The sequence below is a fragment of the Sarcophilus harrisii genome, chromosome 1 (genome assembly GCF_902635505.1).
Source record: "Sarcophilus harrisii chromosome 1, mSarHar1.11, whole genome shotgun sequence".
NCBI classification, from domain to species: domain Eukaryota; kingdom Metazoa; phylum Chordata; class Mammalia; order Dasyuromorphia; family Dasyuridae; genus Sarcophilus; species Sarcophilus harrisii.
In genome coordinates, this window is record NC_045426.1 from 641796753 (window position 1) to 641823469 (window position 26717).

Here is a 26717-nt window from a genome sequence, read left to right on the forward strand (position 1 = left end):
AGAAGAGTAGGAACACTTGGCAGTTTAGTTTGAGGAAGGACCTCAATGTTTGGTACCTTCTCCTGCCAGGTGATCTTCAGAATCTTCCTAAGACAATTAAAATGGCAATTCAGTTTCCTGACATGATGCTGGTATATTGGCCAAGTTGCAGAAGTATACAATAATGAGGTCAGCACAATGGCTCTGTAGACCTTCACTTTGGTAATCAGTCTAATATCTCTTGTCTCCCAAATTTGCCTTCAGAGCTTCCCAAACACTGAGTTAGCTCTAGTACTATTAATCTCATTATCAATATGGGCATTCCTGGAAAGTATACTGCCAACGTAACTGAACTTATCCACAGCATTCAAAACTTAGCCATTTATTGTATTCACACAGTGGATGGTAGGGAGCCACATCCACAAATGAATGGTAGGCTGATGGGTGATGAAGGACCAGTGTTTTCTTGGTGTTAATTATTGGGGAAAAATTAGCACAGGCAGCAGAGAATGGATCCAAACTTTTTGCATCTCAGCTTCAAGGGCTGCAATCATTTGCAAAGAAAAAATCATGCACAACACTCCCCCCAGTTTAGTTTTGGCTTGTAGCCTTTTCCAGTTGAAGAATTTACCATCAATGCGGTAGCTGATTCCGTGTTTGTCCTTAATGAAAGTATCTGACAACGTGGCTGAAAACATCATGTTGAAACTCATAGGAGCAAGCACACAGCCTTATTTCACTCCATTGGTGACTGGAAAAGCTCAAGAGGCTGCCCGTGGTCCAGAACCCGGACATGACGTTCTACATTGATGAACTTCCCTGGGCAACCACACTGTGACAAAATGTTCCATAAGTCCTCATGCCGCTCAGTATCAAAGGCCTTGGTCAGATCTATGAATGTTGTGTACAGACCTGTGGTCTGCACCTGGAATTTCTCCTGGAGTTGTCAGGCAGTAAATACCACATTGGCTGTGCCTCAGCCCATCCTGAACCCACACTGACTCTCAGGTATATGGCCTTTTTCTAGGTGTAGGATTAGCCTATTAAGGAGAATTCTGGCAGGAATCTTTCCAGGAATAACTAATAGAGAGACACCCCTGTGTGATTGTCACAGGACAGTTTATTCCCTTTACCTTTATAAAGATGGGCAGTGAAAGCATCCTTGAATTCCTGGGGCATAACTTTCTCTTGCCACGTAATCTGAAAAGTCTCAGTCACTTTTTGTATGAGTAATGGACCCCCGACCTTGTAAATCTCAGTTGGAATAGAATCAGCATCTGGTGCTTTACCACACAAAAGCCTAATGGCATTCAAAACCTTTTTTTAAGTTGAAACTTCAGCAAGGGAATGATGGATTTCACAGTAAACAGTCAATAACTTCAGCATTGATTGATGAAGGTCTGCTGAGAACATGATAGAAATGTTCAGTTCATCTCTAGGCTCATGTCCTTATTAGTAATAGTGTGGTACCATCAGCATTGAGTACTACTTGAGATGCACCTCTTTGGCCCATAAATAGTCTTCATAAAAAAACCCTTTGGATTGTTATTATCGGCATAAAACTGAATTTCATTTGCCTTCTTACTGAGCCAAGAATCTTGCATCTCTTTTAACTTTAGATTCTTGTTTACTTTTGTTGGAAATGAGTGCTATCTTCTTAGAGAGAGATGAATTATCTTGTTGTTACAGCCTATGAAGTGTTCTCATTTTTCATTTAGCAGCTTCTGAATTTCCCCATCATTTTCATCAAACCAGTCTTTTTTTTTATTTTTTTTTAATTTGAAAAAACAGAGTAAGAAAAAAAGAAAAATAAAAAACAAAAGAGAATATTGTCATGTGCCTAGCAGAACATCAGAGAGGATTCAAAATATATAACAAATAATTACCAGATCAAGAATGTGTGTGTGTGTGTGTTTTTTCTTTACTTCCTTGTAAATTGTTCTTTGGCTCTCGGCTTTTTTTTTTTTACTTTAATTTATTTACTTTATTCTTTTTTTTTCCCTTTCATTCCCCCCATCACTCCCAAGCAAGCTACATTTAAGAAAAGTCTATTTATGTATACATATATAGATACATATTCACACATATATAGATACATATTCACACATACACATAAACACATCTGTCCTTGCTGCCTCTTTAAATTCTGCTCCATAACTTGCCTTGCTGTTATTTAACCTGTCCCCATCCTTCTCCCCTTATTTCTTTTTAGATTTTGGAGGGTGCTATACTCTTCATGGTATATATAATGAGTTGCCTATTGAACTCATTCCCAATGTTAGTAGGTTTTTAGAACTGCAAGCCCTCCTCACCAGTGCCTCTGTGTCAATTCTTCCTCTGCAACTCATTTGTATAGTATAATTGTTATTTTTACCTTAATTCTACCAATCTTTCTTTTTAATTATCCTATTGTTGATGTGAATCTTATATGAATATGTATGTGTATATAATATCTAAATATAAAAAATTAATTTGTCCATGTTTAAACAGTTTGTCCATGTTAAGTTTCTTAAAACTGCTCATTGATATTATAGGCTCTTATATGTTAAATTTTCTGTTAAGTTTGGGTTTGGTTGATAGAAAGTCTGGAAAATCTGTAAGTTTGTTGAATGTCTGGGTTTTTTCATTGAAAATTAATAGAGAATTTTGCTGATATGATATTTTTGGCCGCAGGCCTAGTTCTTTTCCTGGTATGTAGATCAGATTCCAAGACCTGCAGTTTTTTATTATAGTTACTGATAAGTCTTGTAAACTTCTAATTGTAACTCAAGCACATTGAATTGTTGGGTTGTTTTTTGATGTTTCTTGCAAAATTTTTCTTTTTGATTTGGAGGTTTTGAAATTTGGCGATAATATTCCTATATGTCTTCTATAAAGGATCTCTGAGAAATGCAAATTAAGACAACTCTGAGATACCACTACACACCTGTCAGATTGGCTAAGATGACAGGAAAAAATAATGATGATTGTTGGAGGGGATGCAGGAAAACTGGGACACTGATACATTGTTGGTGGAGTTGTGAACGAATCCAACCATTCTGGAGAGCAATCTGGAATTATGCCCAAAAAGTTATTAAACTGTGCATACCCTTTGATCCAGCAGTGTTTCTACTGGGCTTATACCCCAAGGAGATACTAAAGAAGGGAAAGAGACCAGTATGTGCCAAAATATTTGTGGCAGCCCTGTTTGTAGTGTCTAGAAGCTGGAAAATGAATGGATGCCCATCAATTGGAGAATGGTTGGGTAAATTGTGGTATATGAATGTTATGGAATATTATTGTTTTGTAAGAAATGACCAGCAAGATGAATACAGAGAAGCTTGGAGAGAATTACATGAACTGATGCTAAGTGAAATGAGCAGAACCAAGAGATCATTATATACGTCAACAACGATACTGTATGAGGATGTAATCTGATGGAAGTGGATTTCTTTGACAACGAGACCTAATTCAGTTTCAATTGATCAATGATGGACAGAAGCAGCTACACCCAAAGAAAAAAACACTGGGAAATGAATGTAAACTGTTTGCATTTTTGTTTTTCTTCCCGGGTTATTTCTACCTTCTGAATCCAATTCTCCCTGTGCAACAAGAAAACTGTTTGGATCTGCACACATACATTGTATCTAGGATATACTAGGACATATTCAACATATATAGGATTGCTTGCCATCTAGGGGAGGGGGTGGAGGGTGGGAGGGAAAAATCGGAACAGAAATGAGTGCAAGGGATAATGTTGTAAAACAATTACCCTGGCATGGATTCTGTCAATAAAAAGTTACTATAATAATAATAAAAAAGAAAGAAAAAAAAAAAAAGGATCTCTGAGGGGGTGAGCAGTGGATTTTTTCTATTTCTACTTTCCCCTCATGTTCTATCATTCCAGGATAGTTTTCTAGAATTATTTCTTGCATTATTGTGTCAAGGTTCTCTTTTTGGTCACAACTTTCTGGCAGCCCAATTCTTATATTTTTCTCTTCTTGATCTTTTTTCCAGATCTATTGTTTTTCTTATGTTTCATATTATGTTCTATTTCCTCATTCTAATAATCTGTTTTGTTATTTCTTGGTCTCTCATAGCTTCACTCGCTTCTCCTTACCCAATTCTAATTTTAAAAGAATTATTTTCATCTTTGAGATTGTTCTTTTTCTAGTTGATTAGCTTTGTTTTTCATAAGCTTCTTGTTTTTCCAGGAGTTTTAATTTTTTTCTTTAGTTTTTCCTCAGTGTCTCATTTTTGAATTCTTTTTTGAGTTGTTCTATAAATTCTTTCTGGGCAGGGAGCCATTTCATGTTACTCTTTGGGATAGAAGTTTTTGTTTTTGTTTTTTTTCCTTTCTTTCTTTTTTAACTAAAGTATCCTCCCCTGAAGATTTTTTAATAAGAGATATTAATGTAAGTATATCTAATTGTGGGGTGGGGGTGGATAATTCCTCAAGCTTCCCTTTACCTCTGCCCTTTGACCAGGAACCCCAAACCAAGAGCTCCACCCTCCTGCAAGTGCCCACAGCCAGCAGTGTCCCTGCCTTACTGGTTCCTGCTTGCCCAGGGCCAAGTCTCTGCAGGCACAGTTGGATTCACTGTTCCCAATTAGTCAAGGTTTGCTCAGTCCTTCCCTCACTCAAACTCCAGCTACACAAACAGTCTGGGAGGTGAAAGTTTCTGTGATTCCTGCTGAGGCTTCAGCTACACCCACAAGCTTGAGGAGTCCCCACTTGATGTTTTTGTGGAGCTAGCCCAGAGTATCTGCATTTCAGACAGGTTAATCTCTAAACCTGGACCTTTCTTCAGATTTTTTCAGGTTGTATTGGAAGGACCTCAGTATGCCCCAAGTCTTCTTGATTTTTTAAGAATCTGAAAGCGTTCTGAAGTGCAAATGTGTTCTATTTGTGGGAGAAATTGGGAGAGCTTGAAATTTGCCAACATACTTTACCATCTTCCTAAAATCCTCTCCTCAGACCAGTCTTGATGTTTGAGAGTGTTCTGACCCAGATGAGCTCATGTGATCTTGTACACCAAAAGTCTGAAAACTGCCCATTCCTTTACTGCTTGATTGTTGCCAACTAGGTGTGGGTTCAGCTTACTCTCCAAATTGGTTACAAATTGCTCCCTCTCAGAGAAGCACTCTAATCTGTTGACATGAATTCTTCTAGTAGTCTTTTGCCTTGGGGCCGCCTCTTTGGCTGAATGTGAATATTCAGCTTGGAGAGGATAAGTCTGTGATTAATCCAGCACTCTGCACTCCACATTGCTTTGGTCACTCTCACATCCTTTTTTCCTTCCAATCACATAGTCTATTAAATGCCATTGACTGCTGTGAGGGTGCATCCATAAGGTTTTATTGCATTTGTGTTGTTGATGAGGAGGTCATGAGATGCACAAATTCAGCAGTAAGTGACCATTGCTGTTGCTGTTTCTAACTCCATTCCTCCCAAGGACCCCTGCCATGTCTGCTAGTCTGAGACCACTCTAACATTAAAGTCGCCCAGAATAGGAGCTTGTCCCCCTTTGGCGCACTGATGATAAGGATCTCCGGGTCTCATTAAGATTTTTCTCTGACCTCATCAGGTTTAGTCTTGGTGGGAGCGTGGGCATTGATGATGGTGATGTGGGTTGTCTTGGAAGGGGCAATTGCTCCTTTGGGAAGGTGTGAGCTTGTTTACTGGATTAGTTTTAATTGGGCTCCCTTTCACTGCAGCCACTACTTCAATAAGGAGGCCTTTCTTGCCAGCCTTGTTCCCCCAGGGCCACTGTTTGGATGCTGTAACCCTGTATTCTCTCCCAACAAGAGCTGTTCTTCTTTCAGGTGGATGGATTTTGTGCTGTCTGTAAGAGTGCGCGCTTTCTGTGTTCCACTGGTGAGAGCAATCAGCTGTTGAGGAGTTTGTGTTCATTTTGTAGTGCGGGATCCCCACTGGCCAAGGTAGTCAGGCCAGGCTTGGGGAAGGACACGGTTTTTAGGACACTTTTCTAGCCCCTTCCTCATAGCAGGGAGTCCTTAAAGGCTGCTCAGACACCTGGGGCTGCTGAATCCCAGGCTGCTTCCAGGGAGAAGGCGGCCCTATGGCCTGGGCATAAATGGCAAAATGGCATGGGGTCGCCTTTTCTGCGTACGTTGGATCTGAGTGAGGCCGAGGTGCTCAGTGTCAGCCTTGCTCTTCCAGAGCTGCCACTGCTGGTGGCAGGACAGAGTCAGGACGGCTGGAGAGGATGACCTTGGGGTCTCGGACATCCCACCAAACTCCTAGTGCCCACAGCACCAGCTTCATTGGCCTTGAAGGCCATTGGAACAAACTGTTCATACCCTCAAGTTCTACCAGGAGAAGTTACCCCCTCACCCACCACAGGGTTTGAGATCCCTTGGTTACCCTCCCCTGATGTAGCCTGTCTGCCGAACAATTTACCAGAGTGTGGCCGCTGTGTGTGCTGCAGCTTCTTGGAGTCCCAGAGTTAGTCGATCAGGTGGACTCCAAGGGGGAAAGCAGCCCTGTAAGGGGATCGGCAGTCTTTGCCCCAGAGGGACTAGTCTTCCCTGCCCACACTCTATGCCTCACAATCTGAAGACAATATGCAAACAAAAATATATGTAGAGCAAGCTGTGTAGGATAAATAAAAAGTTATTAACAAAGTGAAGGCACCAGAATTAAGAATTAAGGTTGGAACAGCTAGGAGACTATTGGCAGCCGTAAATTGAAAAGTAACATGTCAATGAGTACAGTATAAGAAGATTGGAAAGGTAGGAGGAGACATGATTTTGAAGAGTTTTAAATGCCAAAACTTTTTGGAACTTTTAAAATTTGATTCTGGAGGCAACAATGAGGCTCCTACAGTTTATTTAATTAGGATGGTAACAGTGAATGGTTCAAGCTTTGCTTGAGGAAGTTAACTTTAGTGGCTGAATGGAGAGTGGATTAGAGTGCACAGAGATTTGAGACTAGCAAACTGAGTCAAAGATAAGAGGTATGATTAACAGACAGGTGGAGAGCAGGATGAAAGGAAGTTAAAAGGTAAAACAGGAAGAATGGTCTGTCTTCCAATGGACAGTAGACTCGACAGATGTTTCAGGATACTGATGTACCCAGCCACATAAGTCCAGGAGACCTTAATCACTTCCTCTGTGCCCTGAAGCTAGTCACATCCTAGTTCATCTTTGTTACATCTCTCTGGGTATGTTTGGCTTAAAAAAGACCTAAGGAAGACATGATAACTCTTCAGTTATTTGAAGAACTCTCATGGAATAGGAATTGGATTTATTCTATTTGATCTTGAGAAAGGAAGATCATTCATATTGGGAGGAAGTTAGTAAAATGTAGATGTGATATTAAGATAAGCTTCCTAATAATTAGACAGAGGGAAAAAGGTAGAATGGGATACATGGTTTTTCTTCAAGAAGAGGTTAGATGACTTCTTGTTTCTATAGTAGAGATAACATTTTGAGTGTAGGTTGGACCAAACAGCTACAGGACATTCAACTCTGAAATCCTGTGGTTCTGTCACTGCCCAGCCTTATAGAATCTCCTTTTGGTGACCTAAAATGTGAAATCATGATGCACCTAGAAAAGAATTTTATAACATCAGAAGATCTGACTTGAAACCATTGCTCTAGTGACTGAGATCCTATACCAGACCATTTCCTTTTACTTAATCACACTAGGGCCAAGAGGTATAAGAAACATCAGTAATTATCATAGTATGAACCCTTGCCCAGAATCTATATCCTGGAAAAGGATTTTAAATTATTTCAATGAGTATTAAATGACTACATTGCAGTACATCTACAGGAATTGCCATTTGCAAATTTATAGAAGAGGGAATTCAGGGAAAAAACTTTGATTCAGGATTTTAACAGTGGAGATAATTATATATATAGATATAGATATAGATATATAGATATAGATATATTTATATATACACACACACATAACATAAAAGCATAAAGTTATAACATTTACTGAGTAAATTGGAGGTGAGAAAGCAGTGGAATTATTGTTTTTAAACTCACTTTCCTACTAAAAGCTATGAGACTTGTTAACCATCTTCAGACACAGATGTTTCAATTTTCATGAGCCAGGAAACAGATGTTTTCTGTGTTTGTGAAGTTCCTGTCTGCCAATTTGTGCATGGGCCAGTTTATGTAAAGATGGGTTGATTTTTTTTTTATGTGGGCTAAAGCACAATTTAAGATTTTTCTAGATAATTTCTCTTATTCTGTTTTTGCTTTATGGGCCTTAATACAATTATTTCTTTTGAAGCTGAAGATCATCCTTCCTATGTCTTTTTTGCAGAATGATTTAGAAAGTGTTAACCATATCTTTAATATTATGAAGCTTAAAATGTCTTTTAAAAGACCTAAGAATTACCCATAATATCTTGAATTGCTTATTCAATCTTCAGTAGAACACCCTTCAGAAGGATCCTTCAATATGAAATTCTCTGTGCCCATTTCAAACATGAACCATTATGAACACTACAGCCATAGGTCATTCCAGAGTTAGTCAATGGAATTTATCCAGGTAGAGCTGTTAGATTTTAATTTTGTATATTTGCTCTACTTGTCCTTGGAGCAGAATTAAAAGCAGTGGGCAATGGCAATTTCATGCCAGGAATCAGGATTTCATCATCATGTAGGAAAAACTTTCAGATTGTCCAAAAAGCATCCTTAGATCATAGTTTTAGAACTAGAAGGTACCACTTAAGCCATATCTTCCAGTCCCTTCATTTTACCCAAGGTCAAAAGAGTAGTACAAAAAAGAAGTAGAATTTGAACCCAGGTTCTTTGACTTCTGGAGCTATTTCACAGTACTATATGGCTGCCCCAAAAAGTAATTAAATTCTGCCTCTCATGGAACAGAGTGGATGACAACTTGTCAGAAATTATCTGGGTGCTATATTTTACATTTTAAACAAACAGGAGTTTGGCCAGTTAGATTTAGTGAGGGAACAGGAGTCCATTTGGAAATTTGCTGAGGGAATAATGGATATTAGGTCTGGAGTTTTGAAGTCTCTGGGGAGATGTGGTAACTGTTTTCAGGTATTTGAAGAAAAGAGATTAGAGGTATTTTAGCCCCCAAAGTTGGATAAAATTAAGGGAAGTGGATGCATTTTTCTGTTCACTATAATGGAAATTTTGCATATCAGTTAGAGTTGCTTAGAAATGAAGTGCATTACATCTAGAAACAGTGGGTTCCTCATCACCAGAAGTCTTCAAGTGGAAATTGGGTGATCACTTGTCTGGGATGTTATAGAAGAGATTTCTAGTAGGTATTGGACTAGATAATAACATCATCATCATCATCACTCAAATTTATATCACACTTAATGATTTGCAAAGGGCTCTACATATGTTATTTTATTTGATCCTGACAGCAGCTCTGTTATAAGCTGGTGCTATTTTATCCTCATTTGAGGAAACAGACTAAGAAAGGTCAAGTGGCCCATAGCTCGTGTCCGACAGGATTCACACTGGAGTCTTGATGTATCTTCTGCAACCTGACACTAGAGTTTGCCGCCCATTCTGAGATGCTGAGAGCAAGGAGGAAGAGAAGGGGTGGTGTGCCGGTAGAGGCATACCTCCCGTAGAGGACTAGAGTAGATCCAGGTAGAGAGCCATTTTGTCCCTACTACTAAGATCAGTAATCTACAACACAGAAACATCCTGACAACCTGGCTGTGGATCAGAACAGCTTCCGTGCTCCACTCTGCATCGAGGGAGAGTTAGGCCGAAGTCATAGCTTCTTGGTAGCATTAGCACCTCCTGTAACGCCTAGGAGATGTTTTTATATGCTATCTCCCAGCCTTTTAAGGAAAAGATGTGGCCCAAGTCCACAGAGCACCATTCTGTGTGACAGGCAGTTTGGGGAAGCATCTCGTTTGGGGTATTTGCCCGATGGGGGTAAAACTTCCTTTCTGGGAAGACAAAGCTCTCCTTTTGTTCTCATGCCCAGCTCTCAGCCTCAGTGCGGCCTCCTGGAGTTCATGTGTGAGGAGGCAACACAGAGCAAGGTCTGTTCTCCCCTAGGGTCAGAGGCCAGAGAGTTCAACTGCTTTCCACTCCCTCCAAGTTTGACGTCATGTTCTTCTTAGCACCCTCTCTGTTCTTGTGGCTGCTCTCCCTGCTGGGCCAGTTCTTCCCAGGGATGTGGGTCTGTAAGAGAATGCCTGTGTTCCTTTTTATCAGTCCCCTTGTACAGGCCGCAGAAGGAGCAGAAGGGCTGCAGCTGTGGCAGCCACTCCCCAACAAGCCTGTGCCCTTTACTCCATCCACTCCTGCAGCCTCCATGAGAAAAGATGGTCACAGTGTCAGCCTCACAAAAGTAAAGGCTCATTTTTTTATTTTTTTCATAAGTGCTCTGTGGATTAACTCATCCTGCCAAGAAATGTCTGGCTTTCTGTCAGGGGTCTGTCTTCCCCACAAAGTAATGAGTTCATCTCCTTTCAGAGAGAAGGTGCCAAACTGTGCCACCCATATGTTTCCCAGAAGGAAACCAGTATTTCACCCCGGCACCACTTTAGCTGGTTGTTGGGATTGAAAGGTCACCAGTGTAACAGACCAGGCTTACATGGAGCCAAACTCATCCCTTGGGCTTCTCTTTGCCAGCCATTCTAGGGAAACCCAGTCCTGGCCCATCTTTGATGACTGAGATCTGAGCAGCCTGGCAGCAGTGCAAGTGTGCCTGGGGCTCTCCAGACCACCAGCCACTCCTAAAAAGAATGTTGAAAGAAAGCTTGGTGAGAAGAGACAGATCATCTTCTGTCCTCATCTTCATGGTGAATCCCCCAGGGTAAAGAACACAAGTTGCTCACAGAAAGAGCAACTAAAGAAGATCAGAGTTTGAATCCCAGGTTTACTTCTTACTAATGTTACAGCTTTGAGTCATACCTTCTCTGGGCCTTCATTTCCTGTCTGTTAAATGAAGGGGCAAGATGAGATCACTTCTAAATTCTGTGGTCCTATGTATTCTGTATTCATAGAGTGGTCATCTACTCCAGTGTATACCCAGAAGGAATCTTCACTGTAACATCCCCTTACAAGGAGTCATCCAACTTCTGTTTAAAGGCTGCCAAGGAGGGAAAACCAAACACTTCTTAGGGCAATCTGTTCTACTCAGGGACACCTGATTGTTAGGAAGTTTTTCCTTATATCAGAATCAAATTTGTCTCTTTGCAATTTTCACCTATTTTTCTTGGTTCTTTTTCTCAGCAGAAGACTCACTGTGGGTTTCATTTGGAGGCTGTGTGTGAATCTGCGAAAACTTATGGCTGGATAGTTGGGAAAGATTTTATTAAGAACATAGCCTAGAAGCTGACACTTCAAAGAGGGGAGACTACTTTATTTTTTTGGAGCATGAAGTAGAAGACAAGGGGAAAAGAAAGCCTAAGTGGAGGAAGAGTTTGAGGCCTTCGGTCTTCATTAGGTTAACAAATTCAACAGCCTCTGTAGATTAAATTAGTGGAGGAAGAAACTATTCTGAAAGACTAATTAAGAAACTAGTATGTAATAGTTTGGTAAAAGGTAATTAAAGCTTGAACTCAGGTAGCATCTTTCCATGGAAAATGAAAGGAGGCAAAGAATCTCAGAAACAATATAATGGAAAATGTGACTGATTGGATATAGGGATCCAGTGAAAGGGAGGTATCCAAAGTTGAAAGCTTTGATGATTGGGAGAACAATGGAGCCATTAAGAGTTAGCACTGTCATTAGGAGAACCACATTTTAGGCTGTATTAACATATAGCCATATCAGTGTAGTCATAATGTGGTTCACGTCCTACTTGGTACTCATGACTGTTGTGACCCTTGGTAAGTCACTTAACTTCTCATAGTCCTGAGCAATTTTCTCAGACAGTAAGTTGCAAAACAGTTTCCAGTCCACCTGAGTAGAGGATATTTCCTCACCAAAAATTCCTATATCCGCAAACAGACCAGAAAAAAAAAATAACATAATTACTAAGTATAGGATAAGTTCATTGTTGATGACGGAGATATTCTCTCCTGTATTCAGACTAAAACTGCAGTACTGTTTTTCATTTGGAGCATGGCATTTTAGGAATGATGTGGACAAGCATGTTCAGGAGAGAGCAGCCAGAATGGTGGAAAGACTACAGATCAGTACAGCCAGAACCAGGTTAAAATATAATTGGAAACTGTTTAACAAAATAATTTAAAATACAATACAATATAGGTAATGCTAATTTGGAGTTTTCTAAGTATGCACAAGTTATCCATTTATGTTTGTGACACCACTATGATAGATCATACTGTCTAAGAACCAAAGGTAACAGAAAATAAAAAATTGGGGAGAGAGAAGGGAGGTTAATGAGAAGAGGCATGATTACTTTTTTTAAGGATTTGAAAGGCTGTGGTGGATAAAAAGTACTATAATCATAGAATCTTAGTTGGAATAAAATTTATTTGCCATCTAAACCAACCTTTACCTAAACAGGACTTCTCTCAATCACATGTTTGTCAAGTGGTCATTCAAAAACCTCTTATGATCCCTTGAAGCAGCCCATTCCATTTTTTAAGGTAGTATCTAAGAATATTTGGAAGTTTTCTCTTACATGTGTGTGAAAATCTGCATATCTACAACTTCCACACATTGTTCCTAGTTCATAGGACCACAGCTTAAAAATCAGATAGTATTTAAGAATTTAAAGACTCTCATTTTACAGATGAGGAGTTGAGTCCCAAAGAGGTTAAATAATTTGCCCAAGATCACCCAAATTATAAGTAACAGAGTTGAGATTCAAACCCAGTTCTTCTAATCCCAAATCCAATATGCTTTTCAGTATGCCATGTTGCCTTCAGAATATTGGGCTGGATTGAGTAAAATGAAATTTGATGTGAGTAAATGTAAAACCGTAGCTTGGGTTTAAAAAAAAAAAAAAATCAACCTCATAGTGTAGCAGTATATTCAAAATAGATGGTGGAAGTTTTAATGGACTACAAATTCATTATGAGTCAACAGCTAAATATGGTCATGTGATCTTAATCTAGGATAATTTAGGGTATAAGACTAGGAAAGTTTAGTGTCATCATACTGTCCTGTGCAGTGGTTGAACAATATTTAGAATTCTGTATTTAGATCTGGGTACTGCATTTTAGGAAGTTTTAAAAAGGCTATATCATGATATAGTTCACTCATCTTACCATTTTCTGAATTTGTAGGATTCCCTTGATAAAATCCCCAGTTCCCAGCTCAAATAGTCCAACTTGTCAAGGTCTTTTTGCATCCTGAATCTGTCAGACAATAACCTGGCTTATCCCTCTTAGCTTTATGTCCTTCACAAATTTGACATAAATATGAGACAATGGTGAAAATTGTTAAAACTGCACAAAGCCAAACACTGATCCCCGAAGTACTTATAAATTGATGTAGAATCATTAATGACTGTTATTTGGATCACATCATTCAACCAAGTTCAAAATGCACCTTAATTATGCTATTTTCTACCCCGCTTCTCATCATCTTGTCCACAAGGATAACATGTCAAATCTATTAGCAAATTAGCTCTGCAACATTCTCAGATATACCAATCAATTAACCCTTTTTCCAAAAAAGAAATGAGATTAGTTATGCTTAATTTGATCTTGATTAAGCTAGTCTTTCTCTTTGTAATAACAGCTTCTATTGCTAGATGTTTACTAGCTTCACCTTTGATAATATATTTGAGAATTTTGATAAGAATCAAAACTAAGCTTGAATTAAGTTTGCAAACTCTAATCTCTTCCAATTTTAAAATATTGGGATCTTTGCCAATCCTATAACACTTTTTCTATTCATTACAATCTTTCACAGATAATTGATACTAGTTCAACAATCATAACTACTTGTTCTTTCATTACCTTATGTTTTATTTATTCTGTGTTTGAATCTATCAAAGGCAAGTAGATACTCTCTTACTAGCTGCACTTATATTCAAATTGAGAGAAGTAAAAGATTTCTTGAATAATAAAACATAATTTATTGACTTAATACAACAAACATTACAACTTTTACACTACCTATATATTACTACTAAAGTAATTTCTCATAAGTGAAGGTCTGTCACTCTTGTCCTCACTCCAACTTTCTAGGATAAAAATAAACTCCTGTTTTGTTTTTAAAGTCCTTCATAATCTAGCCCCAACCTATCTGTTAGCACATACTCATTTTTAGTCCTTAAGGAGAACTGTTTTGTCCACAACGTGTATTTTTCTTCAAAATAATGATTAGCTATGTGTGTATTTGTGCACGCAATCTTCTTGAAGTTCTTCCAACTTCAAGAAACCCTATGTGGAACTATAGATAAATTAACTCCTCCATCTGCTGGGCCTTTCTGCATATCTTTGCTTGTTTTTTGATAATTAATTAAAACAACACTGTTTTGTCTTGACATTGTGTTTCATTTTCAACCATATTTTTCTTTGTAGTTTGATGCTACTGATCTTATTTCATAGGGGCTTGAATGAACTTTGAATTGCTTGATTCTCCCACAACAGTAGCCATTACAATATCTATAACAATTGCTGAAGTGTGTTCTTTAAAAGCTTCACCTTTTACAAATTCCTTGTAGTAATATCATTCTTAATAACCACACTATTTAAAACACAACAAAAGAGCTATGAAACTCGTGTATATGCCTTAAATCCAGCATCCATCTAACAGAGAACTAACCAAAAGTGGAAAAATTAACTTATCTAGTTTCATATGGTCATCACACATTTTTAACCTGTTCACAGACATTTCCAGTTTCCCTCTTTCCTGCCCTTTTGCCTTGCCCTACCCATCCACAGTAATTGGTAGTCTTACTTTCTTTGAGCTTCTCTTTTCCCTCATAGAATACAAAAAAAATTCTTTTTGTTGTCTTTACCTCATTGACCTCAGCTCATTCTTAACTTTCTCTCTTGTCACTCTCCTTACAGGACATACCTGAGAATAAAATGCTATACTTTTTCATGTAACCTGACTTTATTATTAATATTCTAATTAATTCCGGATGATACTAGTTTCAGATTTCAATTGAATGTAAATAAAAGCTTTTTAACAGTTAAACCTATCCACATGGTAAAACATACTTTTAGTAAAAATACAAGGCTGCTTCAGCAGCAAAATGTTGCATACCTGTTAAATGTAGTCAGTTGAGTTTTGTTTAGCTTCTTTGATATGAAATAATTCATCCAAGAAAAGAACATACTGGGAAATCATTGTGGTATAAAAAAATCAGAGTATATCATTAAAACTTAAAAAAAAAAAAAAAAAAAAAAAAAACACCACCACAACAGCTGACCAAAAATGGAATGGATTTTATCTGGAGAAAATTATTTCCCCTGAGGAGTAATCAGACAGAGGCTGGATATTGTCAAGTATGTTATTGAGAGGATTTCTGCTCAGGTACATAGTAGACTAAATAAATTCTGAAGTCTTTTTCATCTCTGTATGATTCTGTGTTTGGGATAGAAAAATAGTTCAATTTAGACATTAGATGGATTTAAGGAGCTGGTGGAACATCTAGCTTGATATGTTCTTTATCCAAACTTGACTACCCACTTTATTCTCAGTATCAGTGTTAATGGTCATTCTTCAATAAATGGTTATTAAGTACCTACTTTGTGAAAGTACTTACAATCTCAAGAAGCCTCACTTTGTAGCAATCAGTGTGTGGTTGGAACAAACAGATGGAGACATTATATATATACACCTGAACTCAGGAACATACCTTGAGAAGTGTGACTAATGAAAGGATTGTGACAAGACATGAAATTACTGGAACATTGGAAGTTAAATAGAGATTTCCCTTTAGTGAGTCTGACCTTGAGTCCTCCTTGGTTCTTGGCTAGTTTCTAGAAGAATAACTGCAAATGATATCTAATGATAGTTTCACAGGTCTGAATACCATTGGGGCCTAAGAATGACTCCAAAAGAACCTTGTGAAAGGAGAAAATGACAGTAAATAACTTAGATTTTAATTAGAAGCTGCAATCAGAAAATAGGGCAAAAGATGAGGCAAGACTGGTCTTTAAGCAGGAGTCATATAGCAAGAAGAGACTGAGCAGGTAATACTACTGAACGAAGGTCAGTTTGGGGTAGTGAAAACAGTGGTAGATTTGGAATCAGAGGCCCCAGTTCACATCCTAGCTCAGCTACTTATTACTTTTATAATCTTGGCAAGTTATTTCATTTCTCTGGGACTCAGTTTTAAAATGATGGAGTTGAACTAAATGATCTTCAACTCCCTTATAACTATAAAATCCTAGAAGCCTTTGAATGTTTATTCTACAAAATGGCATTGGGACTGAGTATAAATGATATCCAGGGAATGGGGAGAAAACATCTAAACCCCATGGCTCTATTACCAGGTACTTCCTTGCTTCCTGCTGCCTAAAGAGTTAAGAGGAAGACAACCCAGGTGATTCAGCAATAAGCAGCCTTATTCTTCTTTTCAAGAGGAGGTAGACTTTGAAGCTTGGGGAACTTATTAATTATGGGCTTATGGTACAAATTGAAGAGTGGGAATCTTAAGTGAATTACGAAGACCATTCAGTACTGACGCATTGTTTATGGTTATATAGTGTAATGGAAAAAGCCCTAGACTTGAACTTATGAGACCTCTGACTTCACATGACCTTGAGCAAGCGACTTCACCTTTCCAAACAAATTAGGTAACAATAATAACCTAAACTAGAATATTAATTTCCATAATGCTTCAAAGTTTACAAAGTACTTTCTTTATCACTACCCTTAAAAAAGAAAAAAAGCCAGGTAGTATGCCATTATCCTATTTTATAGTTGATATGATTGAAGTTCAGAGAAAAGAAAATGGCTGCCTGAAAGTCCCCTCAACTCATAAGTGTCAGGCACCTCCCCCCATCCTCATATCCTGACTCCAAGGCCATGCTTTATACTTTGAACCACTTTTAGGTATATGTAGCTGCAGAAGTCAGTGTACGTTGTTGTTAACATTATTATTAATTAGTTTTGCCTAAAATTAGAGTGGAAATGGAACTGAAAGGTAAGTGATCTTTAACCATATGAAATGCTTCTCTGGTCTTTGCACAAGAGGCCATGTCCCCTGTGTCCCTTAAGAAGGCTGCCACCCTAGGTTGCCCAGCAATGAAAAGCCAGTGTTTCATCCTTTAGTCTTCTTTGTCTTTGGAAGCCAACCAACACTCAAAGCTGATTTTATACTTGCCCTCGTTTACTGATTTCTTTTATTCCATAGCTTATTTTTTTCCTAGTGTCATTTTCTGTTTGCAGAAACCTTGTTTTCAGACCCTGTGATCAGGTCTGGACCAAACTGAGCTATTGGACATCTTGGGACTACACGGTCTCCCTCATTCTGGCCTGAAAGAATATGGAAGGCCTAGAGTCCAGACCAAATTTAATTCACTTTATTTTGTATCTAGAATGGACTAGGCTAAAGTGATATGTCCCCTGTCTCCTATTACCCTTTAGTAAAGGCATTTGGAGGATGGGGGATGAATCCAGGAAAGAAGTTGGAGAAAGAAAAGTGTTCAGTTCCTTCACCTTCAACTGAACTCTTGCTGCCTAATTCCTCCCACACAATTGGGATCAATTCAGCAAGCATTTGCCAAGCATCTATTACGTGTATTGGCAATAAAAGGAACCACTAAAAGCTAAGTCTAGCCTTCAGTATCTAACTATAGAAGCATTACATGGAACTAAGATGCAAAATAAAGTAAGTGCACAGGCAAGGGCCACACATGTGGATTGTTAGTGTCTTGAGATAGGGATTTGCCATTTTTTAAGTTTATATTACTAACATAATTCTACATACATAGAGCTCTGTATATAATAAAAACTCAGGAAAATTTTGAAATGTCAAAATGTTGTTTAAGAGAGAGCATTAACAGGTCATTCCTTCATCCCCCTGAAAAAAATATCCAGAATCATCATGGAGATTCAACAAAGAGAAAATTCTATAATGGCCTTTCTTTTTTGTTTTCCCCTATTTCAACATTGCATATCTGCCCAGTATGATAGATCACATGCATGTGTACACACACACACAGGTCCCTACCCACAATGCATTCCTCTCTGTGTTATCACTGTGAGATTCAGCCCTCTATACGCTTTCCTCACAGTATCTGCCTGGTCCTTCTCTCCTGAGACTAGGGTTTAAATCTATTTCTACCAGATTCCCCTTGAAGTGAACCACATTCATATCTCTTCACCTTTTAGATAGCGCTAAACCAGGAGCCTTTTATAATGGATTCAAAAGACCCCTTTGGAAGAAAATGAAAGACTTCTTTCCCTAGGTAGCCGCTAAGGTTACCAATTACCCAGTATGACCACAATTTTATTATACAAATAGCTAATTGCTTCTTATAGTTATGTTATATTATAGGCTATTGATAAGATGAGATGGCCAAAGCAGTGATTTCTTCTTTGGCAATTGATGCCACTCAGAACATTGGCTTCCATGACTCAGACAGCTTCTTCCAATTGCTTTGGGGGAGGAGGGGTGTTATTTTGTTTTTTTGTTGTTGTTGTTTTTGAAAGCTTTTTATTTTGTTTTTTTGTTGTTGTTGTTGCTGTTGTTTTTGAAAGATGGAATAACAGGTGTCTATAATGTGGCCACTGATTCACTAGCTCTGAAAACAAGGTATCTTTTTTGTCATGGCTGTTGAGAGAGAGAGAGAAAGAGAGAGAGAGAGTGTGAGTGAGTGTGTACACATGTACATGTTTTTGTTGTCCTCATCGTTTTGTTTGCTCCCCAGTGACTCAGCACATAAAAGAGCTGCTGGAAAGGAACACTAAGAAGAAATCCAAATTGAGAAAGAAACCCAAGCCCTATTTTGAAGAGCATGATGGTAGGGTCCATCCACCACCTCTTCTCTTAGCAGCTTCCTCTCTAGATCTCCAAAAAGCAAACCTGCTTTTCTCCAGTCTCTGTTTTGACCTCCTCTTCTTTTAATATTCCTGGGCTTGGGAACTAGCCTCTCCTTGCACAGTGGGCTAGAGAAAAGTAATAGGGGGAAGGGGTCCCAAGACCCTAACTTACTGGGAGAGGTCACAGTATTCCTATTTAGCTAAAGTACTCTAGGGGATAGCCTAAAGGAGTTTATGCCTCTCACTTATCCCTTTTTTTTTTTTAAACTAAGCTTTTTTGAGGGATGGGAGGGATAAGAGAATTGGCATCATAGAGGTAGTTAGTTAAATTTAAAAATTTAAACCAGAAATTGAATTTTTGAAGTTAATTTTTTTCCTTCAGATTGTCCCCCCTTGAATTTGGTGGGGCTAGGAACTGACAATAGAGAGAGACGTTTTTAATGTCTGGAGACTGTGAGCCCAGCCCTCTCTGGCTAACTGTGCCTCTGATGTCTTCTTACATCTTATTGCTCTAGGGCATTTTCATGCTAAAATTTCTGCTTTCTGTATGAGGATATATGGGTGGGAATGGGAGCAGGGCCACTCTTTTCATGCCAAAATGTTAGTCCAGATAGGTAAGTACGTGTCACTGGCTACTTCCTCAAGTATGCCCAGGGCCAGCCACTGTAAATTGTTTTGATCAAGTCTTCTCTGTAAGTGAGATAGACTCATTTTTCTGGATTGTAGACCAATAGTAGCCTAATACACAACCTGGCCTGTTGGGGGATGACCAGGGTAAGAAACCCATGGAGTTACCTATTCTTCTGAGCTCCCATTTACAAAGGAATATCTTCTTCTCATAATACACTGCCTTTTTACTGCCACTCAGACTTGGTCTTGTTGGGGCATATGTATAGGAATCCCTGACTTTCTTTCCAGATGCCTTGGCCTATCTATCTCTGCAGAGAAGATTTCTCCATAGATTGTCTTCCTACTTCCTATCAGTCAGTAAAAACTGCATGTCACAAGGTTCAGGAAAATGGAAAAAGTAAAGGACTTGGCCCCACTTCTTAGGATTAACAAGCCCACATAAGCCATACTTGAGTCAGTAAAATATATGGGAAAAAATGCTAGTCATCAAGAAGATGACTGAAAACTGGGACAAAGAGAGCTAAAACATTGATAGAATCAGGAAGGCTTCCAGAGATCCCAACAGGCTGGAGTGATGAACTGAATGGAATAAAATGGAATATTTCTTACCTTCTTTCCCTTGAAATTACTTTGTCTTTATTGAATATTGAAATTCAATAAGGATAAATATAAAGTTCACATTTCACGAGATGGAGGAGGAGGTGTAGCAATGCTCTTGCATTAAGATTCGGAAATCTTAGTGGAATGCAAGTTCACTATAAATTAGCGTTGTGACATGGCAGCCAAAAATGCTAACATGATCTGGACTGCATTCATTGAAGCAGTGTCCAGAACAAAGCTATTCCATTCTTCTCTCTTTTGGTCAGACCATATCTGGATTTTTGTATCACATATTACAGAAGCCAATAAAAAACTGGAGTAGGTCCAGAAAAGGGCACCAGAACAGAGAGAGAACTGAACGCAAAATTGTTTAAGGATCACTAAAGGAACTGGAGATTTTTTTAGAAAAAGAGAAGAGTTAGAGAGTCAGGATAACTTATCTTCATATACTTGGCCATAGAAGGCAGAGACAGGGGCAAAGAATAGATTGTAGAGCTGCAGATTTTTAGCTCCATAGAAAGAAAAACTTCCTAATAATTAGAGCTGTCTAAAAGTGCATGGGCTGTCTTGTATAGCAATTAGTTTTCCATCACTCTAAGTCTTCAAGGGAAGAATAAATGGCCACTTGTCCAGGATTATTCTAATAGCTATATCTGTTTTTGGTATTGTTAGAATAGTTAATTTAACAAGCAATTATTAAGCTCCCACTTCCATGCCTTGCACTGTGCTAGGTGCAAGGAATTCAGAAAAAACATTCAACAGGCCCTGCCCTCAAGGAGCTTAAAGTTGTTGGGGGGAAACATAACATGCTCAGATAAATTATTTATGTTTATGTGTGTGTGGTGGTGTGTATTTTTACATACACACACACACACACAAAATATAGACCTTTCCAGACTTATTCATTAATTTCCTTCACATACTCTACATTCCACCCTCACTAACCTTGTTGCTGTTCTTCATGTACAACCTACTGTTTCCCCTCTTTAGCTTTTCCACAGGCTTCCTCATGCTTGCAATGCCCTTCCTCATCTGCACTTGTAGAATTATGATTTTCTTCCAAAGCTCAGATCATATGTGGCCTTTCATAATCCTCCCAGATGCTAGTACCCTCCTCCCTTGAAATTACTTTGTCTTTATTTTATGTGTTTTTAAATATTTGGGTATGTAAAATTATTATAAAATATACATCATAAATATTTATTATAAAATTAATTATGAACATACTTCTCTCATAGAAAAATGCAAGAACTATTTCATTTTTGTTTTGGCATTTCCAGTGCCAAAAAGTGTCTGGCACAGAGACACTTCATAAATGCTTGTTATCTGATTAGTTTAATGAGGGGAGCTCTAGTAACTGAGACAGTCGTGTAAGAGGTAGCACTTGAGCTGAGCTCAGGAATTCTAACAAAGCTCCTGATTCCTCTTTCAACTCTTTGTTGTAGTCTATGACTACTTTCTGGGACAGAGTCCTTTCTAATGTGCCATGTGAAAAGCCTGGTACTCCAAAGCATTACAGCTTCTCTGATAAGGAGAAGTAGGAATGCATCCTGAGAATTAGCCTTTATGAAATCCTACAGCATCTGGAAAGTCTCCAGTAGAAATGGAGATAGAGTCCCTCATTGATACAGCCAGGAGAGAAATGTGCCTTGAAGATGATCCCCGTGGAGTTGTATAAACACAACCGGAAGGGCCATGATCCCAGAGTCCTTGTGGAATCCCACAGCAGACTCCATGCCACTGAGAGCTGTGTCCCTGCAGTACAAGAGTGGGAGACATCTTTCTGCCCACTTATTGCCCACAGCCACTCTCACTAAGAATCCATGTAGACCATTTCAACCTTCCTATGAAGAAGTCATAAGAAATCATAATAGCAGTGTGCATTATTTGTTAGTAAATACCAACATAGTGGAAAGAGGCCTAGGTTTAGGAACAGAAAACCTGGGTTTGAATTTTAATTCCATTACATAGTGCCTAAGTGACCTTGGACAAAGTATTTCCCCTCTCTAGGCCTCCATTTCCCTCTATAAAACACAGGACCTGGATCAGATGATGTTCCAGTCTTTGTCATAAGAACCTCTGATTCACTGCCTCCTGGAAAGAGAAAAGCAAGAGCAGAAGCTCTGAATCTCTCCAGCCTGACCCTGAAATGCTCTTGAAACCCTCCTCCCACCTCTTCCTTCCTCCTTCAGTCACCCTCTCCTCATGGAGTCCAGGACCTCAGAATTAAAAGGGAGCTCCGAGGTCATTTAACTGGGGCTTCTTAAACTTTTCCACTTGTGACTCCTTTTTGTCTGAAAAATTTTTACATAACCCCAGATTTATAGATACATAAAAGAGGTTTACAAATAAAATATTTACTGATAAGAAGTCATAATCTTGAGATCAGGTATGGGGGCACAACCCACAGTTTAAGAAGCTAGGATTTAATCCAGCTTATTTGAACAGATTTTTAAATTGACAGATGGTCAGTCAGCCACAACTTATAGATCTTCAAAGGTCTTCACTACCCAGCACAGTAGTTCATGCCACTGTTAGACTATTAGAAGGTTTTCCTTATCAAATCAATATATCTCTTTTGTCACTTCCACCCATTGCTTCTGGTTAAGCCCTCTGGGGCCAAATAGTGACAATCTAATTCCTTTTCCACATGACAGTCCTTCATATACTTGAAAATAGCTCTCATATCCCTTCTATTTTCCAGGATAAACTTTCCCTGTTTCTCCTCATGTAGGATGGTTTCCTGTCCCCCTCACCATCGAGATTTCCCTTCCTCTGGATACTCTCCAGCTTTTCAATATTCTTCCTAAAATATGGTGTCCCGAACCAAACAAAATATTCCGTGTGGTTGGTCTAAGGCAGAGTATAGCAGGACTGTCACCTCTATATCATTCTAGTATTCTGCCTCTTTGCCCAAACCCATGTTTAGTATGACTTCTAAAGATATCCCTATCAGCTTCCTTTCTTAGGAGGTTTCTATCCAGCCCCAAATCTCCAGCATGGTCTTTTGCCATAGCACTTGCTATTTTCATACTTTCCTCAGTTTGGAAAAAGAAATCTGGCTTGAGAAACAAAGCAGCTGCCTCAATGAATTATTGAAATGGTAAAAATGAAATGTGAAAACATCCCTAATTCTGCCTCCTACCTTCCCCTTATTTCCTCTTCCTAAAGAAACCTGACTCCTTGGAATTGTTAAAGATGCTTCACTGGAGATCCCCTTGTTTGACATCTCCATTCAGGCGATAAACTTAAGTTTGCTATTGAGCATTCATTTTAATTCAGTCCTATAATAAGTTAATCAATATGCATTTACTGCCTGCTATAACCATGACATGATATAAAGGCCTCATTTATAAGATAAGGCTGTTGATGAAGACAACAAAGTCAAAGATAATACAGTGACATTCTAGTCTAATTGTATCTAAGTGGAAATTTCCTCTACTGTCTCCAACAAGAGGCCACCCAACCAATTCTTGAAGACTTCTAGTTATCAGGATTTCTAAACTAACTCATTTTACCTTCAAGACTAGAATCAGGTTAGCAAAATCAGATGATGCTATCAGGACTAAGATTCTGTTGCCAGTAGGACCAGGCCCAAGGATAACAGTGATTTTTTATTGTTTTATTTACTTGTATGGCTTTTACATGGCACTTTAAAGAGCTTTTTGCAAAAAGCTTTACAAATATTATCTCACTTGTTGCTCCCAACAATGCTGTGAAATAAATGCTATTATTATCCCTATTTTGCAGTTGAAGAAACTAAGGCACATAGATGAAGTGACTTGTCCAGGGTCACACAGCTAGGAAGTATCTGGGGCTGCATTTGAACTCAAGTTTTCCTGACTGCAAACCCAGTATTCTATCCACTGGGCTACCAGCGGTCTCACTATCATCCCAAAGATGTCTAGATATGACCATTAAGGGCTCAGCCAGTAATTAGGACAGTTCCTACCCTTCAGTCAAATAGTATTAGAGGTATACTAGGCACCAAGATGTACTGGCAGACTCACAGGGCAGGAAAACAACCAAAAATAATAAATACAGATCCTGTGTCTAAAACACCAAGATTTACCAAATGTTTTCCTTATAATATCCCTGTAGTATAGATTATCCTAGGAATATTATCTTCTCTGTAGATGAAGAGACTGAGGCTCAAAAAAGTGAAATGATTTGATTGAGGTCACCCAATTAGTAATATTGGAACTAGCATTTAAGCCCAGTTTCTGCTGCCCAATCCAGCATTCTTTCCATTTCACCCCACTACATTTTTAGACCTGCTGGCAAATAGAAATGGTACCTGGTCCCCATCTAAAACAGAAGACATGCCTCCCCCCTTAAAAAATAAAAATAAAAAAGTGATAGAGAGCTACTAATGTATCTTTGGCTTTTGTTCCCAGAGGATCAGTGGGTGGGTGTTGATATGAAATAAATTCATGCATACACCTTCCACCTTCCAGGGAATGACACTGGTACACTCATTTTCTGATCATAGATTGTAAACCATGTAGACTCACCTACAAACTAACACAGCCATGTTCTTTTATCTGTACATTTTTATACTCATATATACATGAACTAAAACTCAAATACAAAGACTCAAAACACATGGACCCACTTTTACACCGACAGTCACATCACACTGACAGCAATACTGTCGTTCCATTTTCCATCCACCTTCTTCTTGGCTGGAAAACACAGTTCCATTTCCTAAAGGGTACTACTGCTGCAAAAATTCTACCATAGAGTTCAAGTTGGGGTTTCAAATTTAGGGAGTTTTTGCCCTTTTTTCCATTCTTCTTTCTGCCTACTAGAGCTAGGTTGAACTGGGTTCCAACTTCCTTCATGAGGCATGGAGGTTAATTGTGTTTTTTTTTCCTTTCAGGAGTGGCGATAAGCACATATGCCAAGTATTGTTACAACAAGCTCCAGAAGGCTGCTTTGACAGGAGCCAAAAAGGTATTGGTCTCTTTCCTTCCTTTTCCTTTGGCTCCTTTTGCAGGGCTGGTAGAATGGGTATGGGCCACCTGGCTTAGAGAAGGATCCCCAGGAAAAACTTGTCCAAGAAGCGTTCTTTGTTCCTCTTAATCTCAGAGGAAAGGAGAGGGGCAGAAACTGTACATGGTAGCACATAGGCTTGTCAGTGTGGACAACAGGCCCCTGCTGAATGTTCATATATATGTACTTGTATGTTTCATCTTCTTTCAGATGACCACTCAGCCTCTCCCCTTGACTCTAACAGATACTATTCTGGCCCCTTCCAAGGCAATCCTATGCAAACTCTAACTCCAGAGCCATTTGAAAAGACAGTTCTGGACATGAAATGCTAAGAGCTTTACAAGTAGCAAAGGCAAGATAGTCCAGGGCCAGAACAAAGACAAAAGAGGGATCCTTGTGAGGATGGGATAATTGAAAAGTCTTATAGAAAAACTAGTGTCAAATGAGCAAGACCCGGATGCTAAATTACAAATCCTTCAAGCTATAGAGAGTTCTAAAAGAGCTTGAACAAAAGAACATCAAGAAACTAGTCCCCTAGCATCAAATTACAGTGACCCTATCTCTAGCTGTCTACACATACTTCCCCTACCTTGAAGAGCCCAGATAATATTGATGATAATTGTGATTAAGGTATTGGAAGCTTATAGAATACTCTCTGAAGCAGTCAGGGTAATGACGTTACTTTCCCTTTGTCATTCTACAAAGAGTTCTTTCCACTGCACTTTGCTAGGCAGAGAGTTAAGAAGCTAAAAAGGTAAGACTGTAGCCAGAGACTTACCCAGCTTATGAAGAGGATCCCTGGGCACAAGGGCAGTACCAGAAGCCCTATGAACACTTTTGCTCCCACTGGACTCTGAGCAATGCCTTTTACTGACCCTCATGCCCTTATAGCCTGAGGAATCTGGCTTTTAGGGAATAACAACACTGGCCATTTTGACCACGTGGTGGCAGTCGTATTCCCCAGCAGGGGCTCCATAAAGAAATGATAGAATTGAAGATTTAGAGCTAGTAGATATCTACAAAGTTTGCTGTTAAAACAGCCATCTTTTCACAAGTGGAAGTGTGTACACAACCCACAATCTGCGTTATTAATGCATCTTTAGTTTTCTCAGTGAACTAAACAATAACTTGAGTCCATTTCTAAAGTGTAAATGCTCACACTAAAAATGTCAGGCTTGGAGCTGGATCCAGCACACTTCTGCATCTTGAGTCTCTTGTGCCCCCTACTCTCCTTCTGTAGTAGTAACTGCCTGTCATTACCATGATTAAATATAAAATCCACTGTTTGGACACACTCACTCTCTCTCTCTCTCTCTCTCTCTCTCTCTCTCTCTCCCCCCCTCTTCCCTCTCCCTCCCTCCTTCTTTCTTTTTCCTTCCCTCCCTTCCCCTCTCCAGGTACTTTTTTCATCCAATCTCCTTGAACAAGACATTCCATCTCTTGGTTCTTGGCATTTTCACTGGTTATGAAATATATTCACATCTCTATCCCTTGGCTTCAAGTTCCAAGTAAAATCCTACCTTCTACATAAGCCTTTCCCAATCTCTCTTAGTTCTGATGTTTTCTCTCTATTGATTATGTTTTAATCCTGTGCAAAGCTTGTTTGTACATAGTTATTTGCTTGCTCTCTTCCCCCATTAGATTGTCAACTCCTCAGAGGCAGAAAATGTCTTTTGCCTTTT

General features: G+C 38.9%; 1 protein-coding gene across 4 annotated transcripts in view; it reads left to right on the forward strand.

Annotated features, from left to right (window-relative positions):
* Nucleotides 1–26717, forward strand: part of ARHGAP39 (Rho GTPase activating protein 39) — a 327894-nt gene that overhangs the window by 284293 nt on the left and 16884 nt on the right. For 3 of the 4 annotated variants that reach the window (XM_031947348.1, XM_031947350.1, XM_031947346.1), the window contains 2 exons: nt 18699–18791; nt 24923–24996. In XM_031947348.1, the coding sequence (XP_031803208.1) occupies nt 18699–18791; nt 24923–24996 (167 nt within the window). The remainder of the gene's footprint in view (nt 1–18698; nt 18792–24922; nt 24997–26717) is intronic. The other variant, XM_031947349.1, reaches the window with a different exon arrangement.